The sequence below is a fragment of the Lolium rigidum genome, chromosome 6 (genome assembly GCF_022539505.1).
Source record: "Lolium rigidum isolate FL_2022 chromosome 6, APGP_CSIRO_Lrig_0.1, whole genome shotgun sequence".
Lineage (NCBI taxonomy): Eukaryota > Viridiplantae > Streptophyta > Magnoliopsida > Poales > Poaceae > Lolium > Lolium rigidum.
In genome coordinates, this window is record NC_061513.1 from 40,914,748 (window position 1) to 40,934,637 (window position 19,890).

Below are 19,890 nucleotides of genomic sequence, written 5' to 3' on the forward strand. Positions count from 1 at the left end.
TGCGAAAAATCTTGGGAAAATCGCTGTAAGAACTATTCAAGATGGATTTACACTTCGGCCAGGCCGAGGCAGCGTAGTTACGAGCTTACGATGAGTCAAAATTTTCACGTAATTTTCGCTAAGTTAATGTGCTGCTCATCTCGTTGCATCCGCACAAGAACAAGAGAGGACTCTGCTTTGCTCATGACTTCCTCACATTATTAGCAGCAGCAGAGCAACGACTCAGCTGAGCAATCGTCACCGGCTGTAGTTTGATCCGCACACGCCGCGGTAGCTCACAAATGGCCAGCGGCGGCGGCGGCTCATCGGAGACGGAGCTCCTGCGGGGCTTCAAGACGCTGGCCGTGGCGCGCCAGGACCCGGCGGCGGCGGTCTACGAGGTGCGCCTGAACCGCCCCGCCCAGCGCAACGCGCTCAGCCCGGAGGCCTTCGCGGAGATCCCGCGCGCCATGGCCCTCCTCGACCGCCTCCCCGCCGCGCGCGCCGTCGTGCTCTCGGCCGCCGGCCCGCACTTCTGCGCGGGCATCGAGCTCGGCGGGCCCGGGAACCCGCTCGCCGCGCCCCCCGGCACCGACCCCGTCGCCGCCGCCGACGGGCTCCGCCGCGCCATCCTCGACATGCAGGCCGCGCTCACCGCCGTCGAGCTCTGCCGGAAGCCCGTCATCGCCGCCGTGCACGGCGCCTGCGTCGGCGGCGGCGTCGACCTCGTCGCCGCCTGCGACATCCGCTACTGCTCCAAGGACGCCACCTTCGTGCTCAAGGAGGTGGACATGGCCATCGTCGCCGACCTCGGAGCGCTGCAGCGCCTGCCGATGATCATCGGCTACGGGAACACAGCCGAACTCGCGCTCACAGGACGCAGGATCACCGCGCTACAAGCCAAGGAGATGGGGCTCGTCACTAGGGTGTTCGATTCCAAGCAGGAGCTGGATGCCGGTGTTGCGAAGATCGCCAAAGGTACACACTTCTGTCTTCCTTACTCCAATTTTACCCTACAATATGCATGGGTACATGTTCTTAATTCTTACATGTTCATTTGCTATGCTACTCCACAAAATTGGTTCCCATTACTTGCACAATCTCGCAGTATGTTACTAGAACTTCATAACTAATAAGGATTTGAGCTGAGATGTCACTACATCATTATGTGGTGCATGTGGGTAGAACAATACGCTGACCAAGAGGTCCAATGCCGGAGCTTGAACATGATTGTAGAGAGGACCAATCTACTACGTTTTGCTACAAATCATACTAACTCACTTTTGGCTGATGTCTAGGTAGCTAACTAAGCTCCAAACCTTAAGGGTTATCTCTTGGGTATTTGTATTCTGTAGCCCACTTATCTCGAAGGATATTCTGTACCATATGGGCACATGTTCTTAGTTCTAATAGTTATAGTTATAGTTATAGTTATAGAACTTGTGGCTTTGCTATTCCACAAAAATGGTTTCCACCATTAATTGCACAATTCATACTGATGCAACGGTGTTACTAGAACTTCAGAAACAATAAGGATTTGAGCTTGTTTGGAGTTGAGATGTCATTGACATATGAGCAAGGGGTCAGTACTAGATTCATGTGAACTTGCAGTAGTGTGCTGAGTTTCATACAAGTGTTGGGTTCAAAGTTCCTTGTACTACTAGATTAAAGTTAAACAGCATGATCCAGCACTCTCTTGGTCAGCTGCAGAGGTGCACTGCTCCATTTCCCAATATAACAAAGGTAAACTCGGAAGTCTGGATCATATAGTTAGTGCTTTAGTTTGAAGTCAGAGGCACTTTAATCGATCCAACGAAGCATTGTATGATGGTTTAAAGGGTTTCAAATTCACTAGTACCACCCCCAATATTGACTAAGCAAGTAGAATCTGTTCATCCGAATCGATCCAACGAAGCATTGTATGATGGTTTAAAGGGTTTTAAATTCACTAGTAGCACCCCCTATATTGAGTAAGCAAGTAGAATCTGTTCATCATATCCGTATGTACATGAACATATGCAGGTCTGACTGTAAGTATAGTTTTCTGTACATTGGTTGTATTCAGAATTCAGATGCACATATGATGCATGCATGAGACATCCCTGCTCCGTGATAAGAAATTCCTTGTTTACCATGTCTCACCCCTTTTTCTGCATTTTATCCGGCAACTATACAACTCAACATGCTGACCAATGATAAACGAAAATTCAAATTTGTCATTCTTTTTTCAGAAATATCAGAGAAGTCGGCATGGGCAGTGATGGGAACGAAGGCCGTTCTGCTGAGAAGCAGGGATATAACAGTAGAGCAGGGCCTGGAGCATGTAGCGACGTGGAACGCGGGAATGATGAAGTCTAATGACCTGATGGAGGCCATCAAAGCTTTCGTGGAGAAGAGGAAACCTGTTTTCTCTAAGCTCTGAATGATCAAAACATACCATTTTCAGTTTAAATCAAAATTTATACCATATTTTGCATCTGTAAATTTAGATGTGAATCCTGGCCACTTGAGAATAATGTGAGATGGATGGTAGCAAGTAGACAAGAAATACAAGCTCTGTATTTGCAAAACAAGTGCTGGCTGAATCAAAGAAGTATAGGTCCCATGTTGTAATTGTTTTTTTAACAGGTTGTTGTTGCCGCATAGAATATACGTAGGGTTAATTGGTTATGTACGTTGTTGGGAATAAGGAGAATAATGCTGCTGTTCTTATGAGAAATACAAATTTATCGTGCTTAAATGGGCATTGAATTAAGCTACTCTGCCATAGTAGATTCTGCGAAAATGCTTTGTTCATATGTAACAGCGAAAATTTCATGTCAATCCAACATGGTTCTAATACAGCCGCCGATTCATATTACTTATCACTAGTATGGATGTACCTAGAACTAATATATGTGTAGAGTCATATTACTTGTCACTAGTATAGATGTACCTAGAACTAATATATGCGTAGATACACCTATATTAATATGGATCGGAGTAAGTAGTATAAATGCAGTCCCTATGTTGCAGTGCCGTAGCTACGAAGGAGTAGAGTAGGGGGGGGGGGGGGGGCACTGCCCCCAGCCCATGGACATTTTTTAAGGATCCACTGAAATTTGGCCCATTTGCCCCTCCAACTTTGGCCCAAAACGTTAAATTTTTGTCCCATAAACCAGGGCCGGCCCTGAGATGTCGGGGGCCCGGTGCAAGAGAAAAATAGGGCCCCTATACATTATCCAGATTTTTTTATATATCTCAGTAGCAACTTATATATTGAACAAAATTCTATATAAATCTTGAATAGACATGTTAAACAACACAATTTTCTCTAAATTTACTATAGACATGGCACACACAATCCCATCTAAATTTCCAATAGACATGTTCTTCAATACAACTCCCTTATGTCCCTTTTTATAACCACAAATGCACTTTGACATCTTAGATTTGTCGAAACACATATTACACTGCAAGCTTTAGATATAAAATTGAATTGAAAGAAAAGCACCTGGAACATGAATGAAACTGCCGTGCTTGTCGTGGTAATTCATGGTTGCCAAATGCCATTGCGGGCAATCAAATTGTTGCCATACATCGCCCCTGCCCTCTCAGCTGCCGCTGCCACCAATCGCCTACTACTCCTCTTTTTCCAACTTTTGTCTTTCTGAAATCAAGCCTTATGGAGAATGAAGGGACGGATCCAAATTTTTAAAATACGATTATTCATCGCAAAACGAAATCCAATCCGATTAAATTAGATGAACAATAGCGAACTAACCTAAAAGGAATATATATGAGGGGATTCCTTACAGATGGAGGGACTTGATGTAAATCTTAACGGGAGAGCGCCACCCATCTCGTCAGCTGTGATTGGGGAATGACTAGATGGGGTAGACTGAGGAGACGCAAGGAGAAGTCAAGAAGACGACGCGAATTGAGGGAGGCAGATTGGACTGAAATCCATGTGCGGTACTTGTCATTTTTCTTTTTGCGATTAGAGAGAGAGTAGCATCAGCCCGTGCCTCCGTGGGTTGCATGCCTATTTTTCTAAGCTAATGGGCCTGTATGTACTTACCTGGGTGAGGGCCCCTAGCAGCCGAGGGCCCCGTGCGGCCGCACTGGCTGCACTTGCTCAGGGCCGGCCCTGCTATAAACCCATTTGCCCCCCCCCCCCGGAAACGTCCCAAACTTCGGCACCCAACGGCAGCAACTCTGCTGGCATGGGTTCCTTCACTGGAAGTTGCTCTAGGAAATTTTGTGGTGTGACCAGATGAACCAAGTGCGTACACCGAGGAACGCAGCGAATTTAAAGGTAACGGTACCCACCGATATCATATTTACTCTCTGCTTTAAGATTAGTGCGGTTTTTCACATTTGTATAATATAAATAAGTGAAACTTTTGTGAAGCTAAAGTGATACATGAAGAATATTGTGAAACATTCTGATAAAAAGTGAAACTGATGATGTCACTACTAACCATCATTGGGGTTTGTTTCACAAAATATTCATGTTTCAGTTATATTTCAGATTTATTTCATAATTTTGTGTAAGGATTGGTCAACACATGTGACTGTGGATGTCAGTTATATAGTTGCAGTTGAGGTTTTGGGTACACCGAGGCCCGTTGCACTTTTCGTGTAGCTGGTTGGGATACTCTTGACGTGCACTCGCTGGACTATCTGTCCAACGAGGAGTGCTTCGGTGTCCCCCCTACTTCATGGTTCTGAAAAGTTGAAGCTACTTCAGCTTTTTTATTTACTTGTGGAGCTGCTTCAACTTTTGGTACAAATACGTGGAGTTGGTTCCGCGGAACAGAAAAATACGAAGCGGTTGTTTATTTACGTCCCACTGTCACCGATAAGTGACCAGAACATTACACACGTCTTATATTTCTCCCCCTCCTCTCCTGGGCATGTTTCCCAACACCCAGATTCTTCTTCGATTTGACTTCACCGCAATGCAATTCACGTCTGCCGCCACCGAGTCGAGGCCGTCGGTGAACGAATGAACGTACCTTCCACCAAAGTCAAATTTGTCCGATTCGTTCCCGCTGTCGCGCAAATCGAGTTGTACCTCGCTGCCGCCAGAAGTTTGTTGTGGCCGCCCCAACCAACTCTGTCCCGGGTGAAGTGGGGTGGGGAAACGAAAAAGGAGTGTTATCCATTATGGCTGGGAGCATCGGCAAATCGAGAAAGAGTCTAGGCATGGAGAGAAAGATAAGACATGCGTAACGTTTTGATCACTTAGGGGTGGCAGTGGGATATAAATAAACAGTTACTCCGTGTTTTCCTGTTTCACGAAACCAACTCCACATATTTATACTCCCTCTGTCCCAAATTAGTTGTCCCAAATTTTTCTAAATATGGATATATCTAGACATGTTTTAGTGTCTTAATTTGGGACGGAGGATAGTAAATAAAAAACTTAAATAGCTTCACAAATAAAAAAGAAATTGAGAACCATGCGGGGACACGGAAGCACTCCTCCCGTTTAACAGCCCCGCCGTGGGCAGCGACTCGGCTGAGCAAGAGCAAGCGGCGGCTAGAGTTTGACCCCGCACACGCCAGGTAGATCAGATGGCCGGCGGCGGCTCGCCGGACGCGGAGGCGGAGCTCCTGCGGGGCTTCAAGACCCTGGCCGTGTCCCGCCCGGACCCCGCGGCGGCGGTCTACGAGGTGCGCCTCAACCGCCCGGCCCAACGCAACGCGCTCAGCCCGGACGCCTTCGCGGAGATCCCGCGCGCCATGGCCCTCCTGGACCGCCTCCCCGCGGCGCGCGCCGTCGTGCTCTCCGCGGCCGGCCCCCACTTCTGCGCGGGCATCGAGCTCGGCGGGCCCGGGAGCCCGCTCGCCGGCCGCGGGGCCGACCCCGCCGCCGCCGCCGAGGCGCTCCGCCGCGCGATCCTCGACTTGCAGGCCGCGTTCACCGCCGTCGAGCTGTGACGCAAGCCCGTCGTCGCGGCCGTGCACGGCGCCTGCGTGGGCGCCGGCGTCGAGCTCGTCGCCGCCTGCGACATCCGGTGCTGCTCCAGGGACGCGACGTTTGTCCTCAAGGAGGTGGATATGGCCATCGTCGCTGACCTCGGCGCGCTGCAGCGCCTGCCGAGGATCGTCGGCTACGGGAACGCCGCCGACCTCGCGCTCACCGGACGCAGGATCACCGCGCTGGAGGCCAAGGAGATGGGGCTCGTCACCAGGGTCTTCGATTCCAAGCAGGAGCTGGATGCCGGTGTTGCAAAGATCGCCAAAGGTATACAAGTATATCTTATTTACTCTAATCTTACCGTATGTGCACATGCTCTTGATTCTCCAAAATTGGTTCCGAATAATTGCACAATCATGTAGGGTATTTACTAGAACTTCAGAATTGATAAGGACTTGAGCTTGTTCGGAGTTGAGATGTCATGATAGTACAATCTGAGCAACGAGTCCAGTACCAGAGCTTGAAAATGACTGTAGAGAGGGCCAATCTACTACCGTGTGCTAGAAATCATACTAAACACTTCATAACTCAGTCTTTGGTTTGTGTATAAGTAGCTAACTAAGCTCCAACCCTTAAGGGTTCTCTCTTCGGTATCTGTATTCTGTAGCTCCATTTATTTTGACGAATCTTCTTTGTGCTCTAGTTGAAGTTCATGTACTTGTGATTGCTCCCTTGGCTGCAAAGTATGCTTGGTTTTCTGTTATTCAGAATCAGGTTTCTTCTGCCATTCGCTCTAAAAATAACTATGACTATCTTTTAAAAAGCATTTCTAGCACGAAAATCCATTTTGGCTCATAGGTGTAGATGCACCTATTGCGCAAAATACATATTTCAAAATATCTAAAGATTCTGTGTTTGCACACAAAGTTCCACGAAAAGAAGACATTTTTTGTGGCTTGTGTAAAAACGAGACTAATTTCTGTGCTCCAAACTTAATGAGACTTTTTTTTGTCATTTTTACACACGCCACATGGGTGATAAGCAGTTCCTTATTTACTATACCTACCACCTTTTGCTGCATTTTTCTCCAGAAACTATACAACTCAACAAGCTCCAACCAATGATATACTAAGAGATAAATATGTGTAATCGTTTCAGAAATATCAGAGAAATCAGCATTGGCAGTGATGGGAACAAAGGCTGTTCTGCTGAGAAGCAGGGATATAACAGTAGAGCAGGGGCTGGAGCATGTAGCGACGTGGAACGCGGGAATGCTCAAATCTAATGACCTGATGGAGGCCATCAAAGCTTTTGTGGAGAAGCGGAAGCCCATTTTCTCTAAGCTCTAAATAATCAAATATACCATACTTCGCAGCTGAAAATTAGATGTGAATCCTAGTAGAGATGTGCAAGTAGGTCACAATTGGGGTGCCCTTTACCCTCTTTATTTAAAAAAAATGAACTAACTATTTCAATGATATCAGCATTCTAGAAAAGTTAGTTCATTTTTTTGAACTAAAGAGAGTAAAGGGTAGCCTAACACTGACTCGCTTGCATCTCTAAATCCTAGCCGCTTGAGAATAAAGTGAGATTGATGGCACAGAGTAGACATGAAATACAAGCTATGTATTTGCAAAACAAGTGCTCTCATTGGTTGTATATTGTATATCATAAATGAAGCGAAGATTTTCTGGACTTCTCTTAGCACTACTGATGACCTTAATACATCAACCTGTGCTCGAGAGATAGCTCTCCATACATTGAGAAGGGATGAATGGATTCTCGAGAAGAGAGCAGCCACGGTGGCCCCTCCCTGGACCACCCAGATCCCACAAGTGAATAGAAAGTTGGATTTACAAGGTCAGAGTTATGTTGTGATAACTGTGGTTAACCATTCCCACTTACAACTGCAACGCACTTTTGCAGAGAATTGACTGCCTTACAATAGGCATGTGATCGATCAGGAGAATTGATAAATCAGTTCTTTGAGCTTATATCTGGGTTGGGCGAACAAGACCTTGGTCCAATTGGCCTCAGATGGTCCCATAGCTTGTCTAGGTATGAATTGAGCGCTGCTCTGATATCGGCACTACCACTGTCCCTCTGGTTGTTAATCTTGTGTGTTTTAAGTGCTGATTTTAGCTTACAACATTAGCTGTATTTCTCTGGTCACACTTTTTGTTTGTCTTTTTTCTTAGTCTTTTGTGTTGATATCTGTTGAATTTGCATTTGTTATGCCATGATCCCCCAGGCCATTTTATTAATTGTTTGCTGGGCTTTGATAAGCATGCCATGAGATCGAGTTCATGAATGGTGTGGTTGGCACTTCCCATACAGAGCTCACTAGAATTTCCCTGCTAAACTTGGTGGACGACTCGTGATTGACTTGATGTCCATCCAGCCACTTGGTGGAAGCTTCAGTCAAGATTCTCATCCATAGTGTGCTAGGGAGCTTGTAAACCATGCCTGGCTAGCACATGGTTTTCATGGTAATACTACCTTGTATACATACGTCTATCTAGAGAGAGAGAGCATGTGGGTGTACAAATACCCAATTCAACTAGCAGCTCAAGTTGGTGCAGACTTTTAGGGCTGGTGTAACCACTAATCTGAATTTAATAGATCCCAAGTAGCTTCCAAGTCAATCAGCTGAATATATATGCCTTCATCCTAATTGTCCATTCCATATATGCATCCTCTTCTTCCTTCTCTGAATAGCAGAGCAGAGCATGAGCTGACGACAATCAATCATACCTCTTCTCCAACTTGTTACCCGTGCCTGATGCCTCTCCTCTACATACTACTTGGGCTTCTCCTCTTGCAAACTCGTTTGTGCTCCTCTGGAGCTGCAAACGATACTCTCACACCAGGCCAAGTGCTCGCTATCGGAGGCAAGCTCATCTCAAGAAATGGCAAGTTCGCGCTTGGCTTCTTCCAGCCAGCAAGCACCATCAGTAAGTCCCACATCGCGAGCTGGTACCTTGGCATATGGTTCAACAAGATCCCAGTTTTTACTACTGTGTGGGTTGCCAATAGGGAGGAGCCCATCACCGACCCCCTAACACAGCTGGAGATCTCAAGCGATGGCAATCTTGTCATCATAAGCCATGCTGGTACTCAGTCCGTAGTTTGGTCCACTCACATTGCCAGTAGGACACAAACCAACATAAACACCACTAGTGCCGTTCTATTGAACAGTGGAAACCTTGCCCTCACTGACAGCCCATCATCTGACACACTGTTGTGGCAGAGCTTCGACCACCCAACAGATTTAATGCTGCCTGGTGCCAAGTTTGGCCGGAATAAGGTCACCGGTTTGAATAGACCGGCCATCTCAATTAAGAGTCTCATTGATCCGGGTCTTGGCTCATACAGCGTTGAACTAGACACCAGCGGGATTGTCCTCAAGCGCCGCAACCCTTCGGTTGTGTATTGGCATTGGGCATCCTCCAGAACATCGTCGTTGAATCTTATACCAATTCTCAAGGCAATCGTAGAGTCGGATCCACGGATCAAAGGTTTATTCAACCCAGCCTATGTTGATAACAACGAAGAGGAGTACTACACGTACACTTCACCAGATGAATCTTCAATATTTGTCTCACTAGACATCTCTGGTCAGATAAAGCCGACTGTTTGGTCGCAAGCCGAGCAGTCTTGGCAAAACTTATATGCCCAACCTGCTGATCCCTGCACTCCGTCCGCTACATGCGGACCTTTCACGGTCTGCAACGGCAATGCACAACCATACTGTGACTGTATGGAGAGCTTCTCTCACAAGTCACCGCAGGATTGGGAGCTAAGTGATCGAATAGGAGGATGCATTAGAAATACACCGTTACATTGCACTAGTAACGAAAACATCACAAGTTCAACAGACATTTTCCACCCCATTTCTCAAGTTACGTTGCCGTTCAACCTGCAAAGCATAGACATTGCTACCACTCAGAGCAAATGTGAAGAAGCTTGTCTCAGTTCCTGCTCCTGCACTGCTTATTCATATAACAATAGCAGATGCTCTGTCTGGCATGGGGAATTGCTTAGTGTAAATCTGAATGATGGCATTGATAATACTTCTGAAGATGTTCTTTACCTCCGCCTTGCCGCCGAAGATCAGCCAATTTTGAGAAAAAACAAAAGAAAACAAAACGTTGGAGTTGTTACTGCTGCAAGCATTATTGGTTTTGGGTTACTAATGTTGATGCTGTTGTTACTGATTTGGAAGAACAAATTCAAGTGGTTTGGCTTACCAGTGTACAACAATCAAGGTAGTGGTGGGATTATAGCCTTTAGATGCAGTGATTTAGTTCGCGCTACTAAAAACTTCTCAGAAAAGCTGGGAGCAGGTGGTTTTGGTGCTGTATACAAGGGAGTGTTAAGTGACACTACTACTATAGCAGTGAAAAGGCTTGACGGTGCCTGTCAAGGAGAGAAGCAGTTCAGGGCTGAGGTGAGCTCAATTGGACTGATCCAGCATATCAACCTAGTCAAACTGATTGGCTTCTGTTGTGAAGGTGATAAAAGGTTACTTGTGTATGAACACATGATAAATGGGTCTCTTGATGGTCATCTATTTAAGAGCAAATCTGTCCTAAGTTGGAACACCAGATATCAAGTAACCCTGGGAGTTGCTAGAGGATTGTCCTACTTGCATCAGAGCTGTCACGAATGCATCATACACTGCGATATTAAGCCAGAAAACATACTTCTGGATGCATCATTTGTTCCTAAAGTGGCAGACTTTGGGATGGCAGCATTTGTGGGAAGGGATTTTAGCCGACTTCTGACTACATTCAGAGGAACTGCCGGTTATCTTGCCCCAGAGTGGCTTAGTGGGGTTGCTATTACAACAAAAATTGATGTTTACGGCTTCGGCATGGTACTGATGGAAATCATATCAGGAAAGAGGAATTCATCTGAAACATTCACTAGCAGCAGTTATGATGCCAAATATTTCCCTGTGGAAGCCATCAGCAAGCTTCATGAGGGAGATATGGGGAGTCTGGTGGATCCACAGTTACATGGCGATTTCAACATGGAAGAGGTTGAGAGAGTTTGCAAAGTTGCGTGCTGGTGCATCCAAGATAACGAGACTGACCGTCCGACGATGGGGGAAGTGGTTTGGGTTCTTGAGGGTCTTCAGGAGATTGATATGCCCCCGATGCCAAGACTACTTGCAGCTATGACGGAGCAGTCCAGTGAAACTTCAGTGTAATAATAATTTACAAGTATTTCGCAGTTGATTCAACCAATCTTTGTTTCAGCAAATTTTGAAGTTGTACCGTGGAGCATTTTCAGAAAATTTAGAAGTTGTAATGTGGAGTGCAAGGAATAAAGACAGGCTTTATGTTGCTTAATTTTCTCTTATATATGTTTCTTAATGCCAACTATGGTAAGCTAGCATTTTAGCAACATATGGCAGGACCAGAAATATGTGTATGTTTTGTTGATGGGATGGTTGATAACATTTCCTTAAATCGGAGGAAGATGTTGATACTACACAATAATGCTAGTATTTACTTCATGCTTTAGAGATGTGTCACTTCTAAGATACTTACTTATTAGTATAAACAAATTTTGGATCATATTTGCTACCACTGTCTTTACACGGGAACGAACACAAACGTCCTAAACTTAAACAAGGTCATCATCAATTGGACACCAAACACTAAGTTTTTTTTGCTTAGCTTCCAGGGACTTTGCAGCTGAAAGAGGAGAGATAGCCTCTGCATTGAAGAAAAAACGTGAAAACGTGCAGTAACGCGGCCTGAATCTGACGACCTAGTGGATGCCATCAAATCTTTCCTGGAGGTGCTGCCATGATCAAATACAGCATACCTCACTGCTAAACAAAAGATTGAATCATTTGAGAATAGTGTAGAAAGTACACAAGAAATACTGGTCTTTGAACTGGCAAAATAAATTCGGAGGTGGTCTTACTGGTTTTGAGTTATTTGTGTGATGCCTGTCACCGCCTGATATTCTGTACACACAAATGAATTGTTATAGCAGAGTAGAGTAGCACACTGACATTTCATGAGCAGTAGCAAGATGACGTTTCTTGCAGTAGCAGATAGCCCCATCAAAGTTCAAGCACACAACTACACAAGCACATGCCAAATTGCAAATATATACTGCAAAACAGTGGCATCTGAGCAATTAAAAACCCGACTAATTTAATTTAAGCTTTTAGGTGGCAGCTCAAACTGAAAGGTACAATGCTGTTCACCCATTGACATCCGAAGCCAAGCAAATCAATCCATTTTTTCAGTTCAACACTCCCAACTATATACAGACACAATTAGGATTGTCCTAAACTGGGGACCTCACAAACCAATAATCTGCTTAAAAACCACTGATACAGGAAATGCAAAAGCAACACAAGAGAAAAAAAACAACAAACAGGTGTCACAGGCCTAATAACATCAGCGACCTGGATTCTCAACCAGATACCAAATTAAGAACAAGCTGGTACTACTAGCCATCCCTTAGTCCTCCACTATAGTCTGCGTACACGGCCAATCAGCCAATTACCATCATCTGCCTGCTTCGACTCCCCAGCTCGTCCGCGGTGGGTTCATGGCCGAGGAGCCCTGCTCGTCTAAGCCTCCAACTGCGAGGGCATCACGGCTTAGATCAGGGGACGCGTTGCGGAACCTGCCATCCTTGTCCTCCAGCAAGTTGCCCAGGCCTCCCAGATCACCTATTTCAGCTGCCATCCTTGGCTCGTCCCATGCTACTGGCTTTCTGCCCATCTCAATGTCGCCGACAGCTCTCCCCATGTTTGGACTCATGAAGCCGTTCGTCGAGCGAGGCCTCAGGCCCTGCTCCTGTGGAACTCTGGCACCGAAGTTGTTCCTGGAAACAGGGATCGGCGTGAAGAAGATTTCCTTGATGTTCTCCACAACTCCCCTGTTGTATGGGTTGGCCCGTTGGTCATAGCGATACCTAAAGTTCTCATATGTTGTCTGCAGAATTTAAAAGACACCAATGCTTAGCAATTGGCAGAACGGAATTACCATGCAAAACTAGGAAAATATCTTTTCAGGACACGGCATTCACCTGATTAGTACTCATGAGATACAAGTGAAACACTGACAGGCCACCAACAAACCAAACCGCAATGAATGTGTAGACAACCAGAGCGATAGACGCTGGCGTCTTTGCCATTGCCTTCCATATTGTTATCTGCTCTGCGTTTCTGATCTTAATAATGTACACCCAGCAGAATCCAAAGACGTAGAGGCAGAGAAGAGTTGTTGAGAAGACAAACATGTAAAAGAACCTGTAATTCCGCTGCACAATCATATGCAACATTGTAAGCACTTTAAAGTATTTCAAAACATATCAAACAGAACTTGGAATGTTGGAACAAGAGAAGTCATATTATCCACAATATGAAATAGCTAGTACATTATTCTTTAAGCATAAGCAAGTGAATCAAACTAACAAGCATAGAGTACAATGAGAGACTATTGTAAAATACATAGCAAAAGGTTATATAGGAAATCTTAGATAAATCCTCAAGAACCAAATAACGATAGCGATATTCACAAAAATAAACCAACGTAAGAAAGAAGGTCATGCTGGTAATGTGAGTGTCTTCAGTTAATGAACTTACAAGCCCTATGCACTGCCCAACCCATGGGCAGTGATGGTCAAACCGTTCTACGCAGTTGTTGCAGATAGAACAATGGGAGCAGCGAGGAGGACGATACAGCATGCAGGTGTCACAGTATTTTGTCTTCACAGTGATTCCATTGACAACAACGTCCTTTACTCGGGGCAACCGCAATGGTGGAGTCTGGTTAGCTCCAACCTCAGCATTGCCTTCAAAACCTTCAGGTTCTGGAGGATGTGCATTCCGAGGTATGATACCTGGATCCCTCGCAGAAGTGAGAAGCAGAAGACTCATATCCTGCAGAGTGACAGAATCACAGGCCTAAAGCAGTGAGCAAGGAGTACTATGGAGTATACATATATGTGTATTATCTATAAAGTTTTGTATTTACCAGCACAACTATAACAAAGAGAATATATTATATATACACTTTTCTATTTACCAGCACATTTACAAACAGAGAGCATTGTTTGTGTTTGTCAGTTTTTACAAGATGTGAGGGGATAGCAACACTAAAATATGCTAATGCTAGTGGGCAGCAAGTTGAAGGATTCAACAAGCTATGGCCTATTGCCCAGGGAAAAAAAGCCACAGCCCCATTCCTTGATCTCCACAAACCCAATTGCGTCTATGCAATCAGGATCAATTGGTCAATAAACACGCCATGCATGATGAAGGGAGGTATTAGCAAATATATAATTAGTCCGGACCTATATTATCTGGAACAGATTGGTTAATTAACAAACAGTTCAAATAAAGGCACATATTCTTGGGAGGACAGTCCCTACTTCAACTCATATGTTTCTGACTTTCTATTGAGTGGGCACTTAGTCATATGAAAACCAAATTGATTCACAGCGTGTACATTGTTTGAACTTGAAAAGCAGCTTGCCACTAATGAAGATTCAACCTACCATCCCCCCAAATAGCATGTAGCAGTGCAACGGAAATAATGGTTAAAATGGGGTAAGGATGGTACTCACGTATGCTGTGAATACAACTGCTGCAACCATCACGGGTAACCCCAGACCATAAGAGAAGTCATTCATCAACCCTTTTGCAACGAAGACACAGAAGATGGATACTGGCGCGATGATGAGGAACATGGTGACGAACAAGGATCTCGCATCAGGTCCGAATATAAACCTCCTCTGAAGGAAAAATACCTGCAAGTAGACACATTCCATCAGTCGCAGTCACACTTTTCAACTACTTGACTACAGTTTGTAGATTTTATATAAAAAAACTTCTCTCAGGCTATGTAGGCAGCCATTCTCTATGCATAAATCTTTCAAGGTAGAACAGAAGGAAGGGGAAAACCATCTCACATTTTTTACATCATTAAGTGGAAGGGTGATTAATACATCAGTACTTTACTGGTAGTATTAACTACTATCAAGTCTGAGCTAAAACTCCTTAACACATTAATTAACTAGCACTGAAATCAGACTATCCCCTCGCGTTTCTTGTCCTTCTCCGAACAAGGACACCGCATACATGTCCCAGCCAGAATCTACATTCCCAAGTACAGAGTAAACAAAATCGTAAAACGCAAGGGTAAAAAAAATCAGCAACTATCTAGACGGACGGAGCTCAACAGAAGAACCCTAGCGTTCCCACAAGTAAATCTAATGGAGGACAGTAAACAGAACCGTTCAATTCGAGTGGCCGCCTCAAGAGCACGCAGATCCACTTATTTTAAGAAATAAAATGCACGGGGAGAGGGAAATACAGAAGGGGAGGCGGTGGGCTCACATTGTTCCCCTTCCAGGCCTGGTACACCAGCGGCGCCTCTCCGCCGGCGCCGGAGCCGGCGCCGGCGTTCGCCCCGTTCATCCCCGCGCGGCCCTCGCGGGCCAGCAACCCGCGGCGAGATCACGGGCCCGGATCAGGGCATGGCCTCCGGAGAGCTTCGTCCCTCGCGCTTATCCCGTGCGACGACCGCCGTCAGCTCCCAATGCCGCCCCCCGCGCCGCCGCGCCGCCGCCGATGTCGGAAGCCCAGACACACCACGAGAGAGAGAGAGAGAGAAAGAGAGAGCAAATGGAGGGGGTCTGGAGCTGGGGACGTGTAGTAATAACAGGCTCTGTACCTTTTGGTTTTGCACGGACACCCCTGGAATTTATAATATTTTCTCCAATGGTCATTAGCAGCGCCGTTTCATTTGAATATGATTAAGTAGCTTCTTTCCCCTTTCTAGTTCCCATTTGTTTAGCGGATGATCATGTGCCTGTGATCTGTGTTGCTAAAAGTTGATTGATTGGGGTCAGTGTAACCGTTAACTGTGGTACCAGTTGAATAGTTGATTGTTCACCAAATCCTTTGACCTGTTTGGGCCTAGTGGGTGAGCAAATCTGCGAGGATTTGCTGTGTTTAGTCTCCTTGAATATAATTATCACCAGATGCTAAATGCAATAAACGAAATTAGTTGTTCCGAAAGAAGTAAGTATGATATCTGAGTGGTTATGGTCCAAGTCATTGTCAAGTCAAAAGGGAAAACAGATCCCCTTTTCTTCGACGAGTGTTGGCATGTCTTAACCACGCTAGAGGGCGCGGAGCTCCTGTATTGCATTATAGAAAGATGAAAAATTGTCTAGTTAATAAGGTAAATTAGTTCAGTTAATAACAGAAACCAAACTCAAATATCACCTAAACAATGGAACACCGTCCATCCATGATAGAGAAATTTTTTATTAGGACAATTATGTGTATTCAATAGTATTGTATAGGTCCTAGTCCGTGGATCGTTAATTTGACCAATGTAATACAAGGTAGTAATACCACTCCCTCTATTATAAATTATTTGCCGCAGATTTGTCTAGATATACATGTATCTAGACGTGTTTTATTGTACATGCAAATTTCGATAAATCTATAACATTTAATTCAGGATAGACAAGTATAAAAGAAGTATCTAAGTTTCATAACTGCTGCAGATTAATCTAGATTCACATGTATCGTGTGTAGATACATGAAAATCTAGAAAATATTTAATTTGGAACAAAGATACATGTAAATTTAGATAAATGTGGGATAGTTAATATAAAATGGATGACAATATATAATTAGAAATTTCAGATGATATATTTTCTAATTGTATAATTTTTCTTTGTATAATTTATATTATAGTTATAAAATTGATAATCTAAAGATATACTCCCTACACAGTAGTACTGTACTCCTTAAATGTAATTACTTCACTTAAATGCACACAAAGGAAACAATAATGGTTCAGGTATATGTGATCATTGCCACCGTGCGCTCCAGTTTCCCCACAAGAGGAGCTCGTCGTAAAGGAAGTCAGATTGATCTGAGCTGAGCATTGCGAGAGAAAAAAAAAAAGGACAGAGAAAATATGCTTGTTTCCGTAGACCAATAATGGCATGTGCTTAATAATGGAGAAAACAAACATTGGAAGAGATGAGGGGTGCAATGAGGGGTGCAATGAGATGGGTAGGGGCTGGAATGGAAGAACAGGCTGAAAAGTGGTAAAGGTCGCCGGGAAAGTGTGCCGAGTTGGACTCCTGCGTCGCACATTCTCTCACGCTTTTTGACGGCCGTCGTGGCCCAATCATTCATGAAGCCGCCGTACAGAGTACTCGTTTCCGTATGCTTTCGAGTACACGGGCACAACACGAGTACGTGCCGACAGGGTACGGCGATTTACACAAAAATAAACCTTTTATGAAACTATAGCTCTCCGAACAAACTATTTCACTCATCTAACCCTTTTGTGTGGTGCTCCTCGCATGGGCGTCACACCTGGCAAAGTGGCGCCCGTGCCTCTGGCACCACACTCCTATCCGACGTGGCGCCCTCGACGCTGAGGTGTGCTCGGAACTGACGTGGTAGGACGTGTGACGCCGCCCACATCAGCGCCACACTTTGAAAGTGTGGCGCCCGTGGCAAGGGCGCCACACATGCACTTATGTTTGCACAAAACATAATGTAAGACATTTCTCTAGGGACTTAGCAGTTTTGCGACCCTGTTTGTGTGGTGCCGACGCCGTGGGTGCCACACATCACCATGTGGCGCCGGTTCCACGGGCCCCACACAAGTATAGGGGATCGCAACAGTCTTCGCGGGAAGTAAAACCCAATTTATTGATTCGACACAAGGGGAGACAAAGAATACTTGAAAGCCTTAACAGCGGAGTTGTCAATTCAATTGCACCTGGAAACAGACTTGCTCGCAAGAGTTTATCAGTAGTAACAGTTTTATAACAGTAGCAGTAGTGAAATAACAGCAGCAGTGTAACAAAGACAACAATAGTGATTATAGTAAACAGTAGAATTAAAATATTGTAGGCACATGGATGGATGAACGGGCGTTGCATGGATGAGAGAAACTCATGTAACAATCAAAGTATGGCATTTGCAGATAATAATAAAACGGTATCCAAGTACTAATCGATCAATAGGCATGTGTTCCATATTTAGTCGTACGTGCTCGCAATGAGAAACTTGCACAACATCTTTTGTCCTACCAACATGGTGGCAGCCAGGCCTCTAGGGAATCTACCGGAAATTAAGGTACTCCTTTTAATAGAGCACCGGAGCAAAGCATTAACACTCCGTGAACACATGTGATCCTCATATCACCGCCTTCCCCTCCGGTTGTCCCAATTTCTGTCACTTTGGGGCCTCGGGTTCCGGACGGCAACATGTGTATACAACTTGCAGGTAAGATCATAAAACAATGAATATCATCATGAAACAATAACATGTTCAGATCTGAGATCATGGCACTCGGGCCCTAGTGACAAGCATTAAGCATAACAAGTTGCAACAATATCATAAAAATACCAATTACGGACACTAGGCACTATGCCCTAACAATCTTATGCTATTACATGACCAATCTCTTCCAATCCCTACCATCCCCTTCAGCCTACAGCGGAGGAATTACTCACACATGGATGGGGGAAACATGGCTGGTCGATGGAGAGGCGTCGGTGGTGATGATGGCGATGATCTCCTCCAATTCCCCGTCCCGGCGAGGTGCCAGAACGGAGTTTCTGGTCCCGAGACAGAGTTTCGCGATGGCGACGGTGTTCTGGATGGTTTCTGGCGACTTCGACTTCTCGTCTCGCGTTTTTTAGATCGAAACCCTTAAATAGTCCAGAGGGGGGCGTCAGAGGCTAGCCGAGGCGGCCTCACCATAGGGCGGCGCGCCCCCCTCCTAGGCCGCGCCGGCCCATGGTGTGGGGGCCGTGGGTCCCCCCTGGCCTGCCCTTCTGGCTCCGTGAATCTACTGGAAAAATAAGCCCTTTGATATAAATTCCGGGGATTTTCCTGAAAGTTGAGTTTCTGCACAAAAACGAGACACCAGGGCAATTCTGCTGAAAACAGCGTTAGTCCGTGTTAGTTGTACCCAAAATACACAAATTAGAGGCAAAACAATAGCAAAAGTGTTCGGGAAAGTAGATACGTTTTGGACGTATCAACTCCCCCAAGCTTAGCTTATTGCTTGTCCTCAAGCAATTCAGTTAACAACTGAGTGCGATAAAAGAACTTTCACGAACACATTTGTTCATATGATGTAGATATTCTCATAATATGGACAAGTACTTAGGCAATTCATAATAAGGTACATGCAAATAAAATCATCTAATAGCTATGTCAATCATGAAAAAGGTACCAACAAATTAATAATAAGCATCATGAATCATGTCTATCAGCAGGATTGCAATGTTCATAAAAGGATATGATAAAGTGGTATCTCGCTTGCCCGTATTTGTACAGCAAAACATAAATGCTCGGGCACCTTTGAAGTTCATGGAAAGGATGGAAGTAGAGATTATCAAAGATAAAAGCATCAAAGTTATACCACAATTAATCACATTTTGGGACAAGCATGTTATACTAAGAATGACAGTTGTGCTCTCAAGAAAGTGCTCAAAGAAAGGATGGTGACTCAACATAAAAAGTAAAAGATTGGCCCTTCGCAGAGGGAAGCAGGGATTAACATGTGCTAGAGCTTTTCATTTTTCTAAAGACAGAAGTAAAATGGTTTTGAGAGGTGTTTGTTGTTGTCAACGAATGATAGTGGGCACTCTAACTACCTCATCAACCAGACTTCCAAGAGCGGCTCCCATGAAGGACGTGAAGGAGATATGCCCTAGAGGCAATAATAAAAGTAGTTATTATTTATATCTCTATGTTTATGATAAATGTTTATATATCATGCTAGAATTGTATTAACCGAAACATTAGTACATGTGTGATATGTAGACAAACAAGAAGTCCCTAGTATGCCTCTTAAACTAGCTTGTTGATTAATGGATGATTAGTTTCATAATCATGAACATTGGATGTTATTAATAACAAGGTTATATCATTATATGAATGATGTAATGGACACACCCATTTAAGCGTAGCA

The 19,890-nt window shown here is 44.8% G+C and overlaps 3 protein-coding genes across 3 annotated transcripts; 2 read left to right on the top strand and 1 right to left on the bottom strand.

The window, feature by feature from the left end:
* The first annotated feature begins 281 nt into the window (after positions 1-281).
* On the top strand, positions 282-2,598 carry LOC124667471 (delta(3,5)-Delta(2,4)-dienoyl-CoA isomerase, peroxisomal-like). Its single transcript, XM_047204744.1, has 2 exons — positions 282-957; positions 2,211-2,598. The coding sequence occupies exons 1-2, from the start codon at positions 282-284 to the stop codon at positions 2,399-2,401; spliced, it is 867 nt and encodes a 288-aa protein (XP_047060700.1). The 3' UTR covers positions 2,402-2,598.
* A 3,344-nt stretch (positions 2,599-5,942) lies between these two features.
* On the top strand, positions 5,943-11,244 carry LOC124662058 (G-type lectin S-receptor-like serine/threonine-protein kinase At2g19130). The gene is made up of 3 exons (XM_047199944.1): positions 5,943-6,214; positions 7,046-7,747; positions 7,814-11,244. Exon 3 carries the CDS (start codon positions 8,577-8,579, stop codon positions 11,100-11,102), a length of 2,526 nt encoding a protein of 841 aa, XP_047055900.1. The 5' UTR covers positions 5,943-6,214; positions 7,046-7,747; positions 7,814-8,576; the 3' UTR covers positions 11,103-11,244.
* Positions 11,245-12,061: 817 nt separating this feature from the next.
* LOC124664558 (probable protein S-acyltransferase 7) lies at positions 12,062-15,338 on the bottom strand. Its single transcript, XM_047202046.1, has 5 exons — positions 15,264-15,338; positions 14,492-14,674; positions 13,509-13,805; positions 12,950-13,183; positions 12,062-12,855 (listed from the first exon to the last, which is right to left on the bottom strand). Exons 2-5 carry the CDS (start codon positions 14,612-14,614, stop codon positions 12,424-12,426), a joined length of 1,086 nt encoding a protein of 361 aa, XP_047058002.1. The 5' UTR covers positions 14,615-14,674; positions 15,264-15,338; the 3' UTR covers positions 12,062-12,423.
* Between the last annotated feature and the right edge of the window lie 4,552 nt (positions 15,339-19,890).

Excerpts from the sequence above, each read along its gene's own strand:
- LOC124667471 (XM_047204744.1), top strand. The coding sequence starts at position 282 with ATGGCCAGCGGCGGCGGCGGCTCATCGGAGACGGAGCTCCTGCGGGGC. Across the intron at positions 958-2,210 it reads TGTTGCGAAGATCGCCAAAG|AAATATCAGAGAAGTCGGCA; the intron begins GTACACACTTCT and ends TTCTTTTTTCAG.
- LOC124662058 (XM_047199944.1), top strand. The coding sequence starts at position 8,577 with ATGCATCCTCTTCTTCCTTCTCTGAATAGCAGAGCAGAGCATGAGCTG.
- LOC124664558 (XM_047202046.1), bottom strand. The coding sequence starts at position 14,614 with ATGTTCCTCATCATCGCGCCAGTATCCATCTTCTGTGTCTTCGTTGCA. Across the intron at positions 13,184-13,508 it reads TTGGGCAGTGCATAGGGCTT|CGGAATTACAGGTTCTTTTA; the intron begins GTAAGTTCATTA and ends ATGATTGTGCAG. Across the intron at positions 12,856-12,949 it reads ATCTCATGAGTACTAATCAG|ACAACATATGAGAACTTTAG; the intron begins GTGAATGCCGTG and ends TAAATTCTGCAG.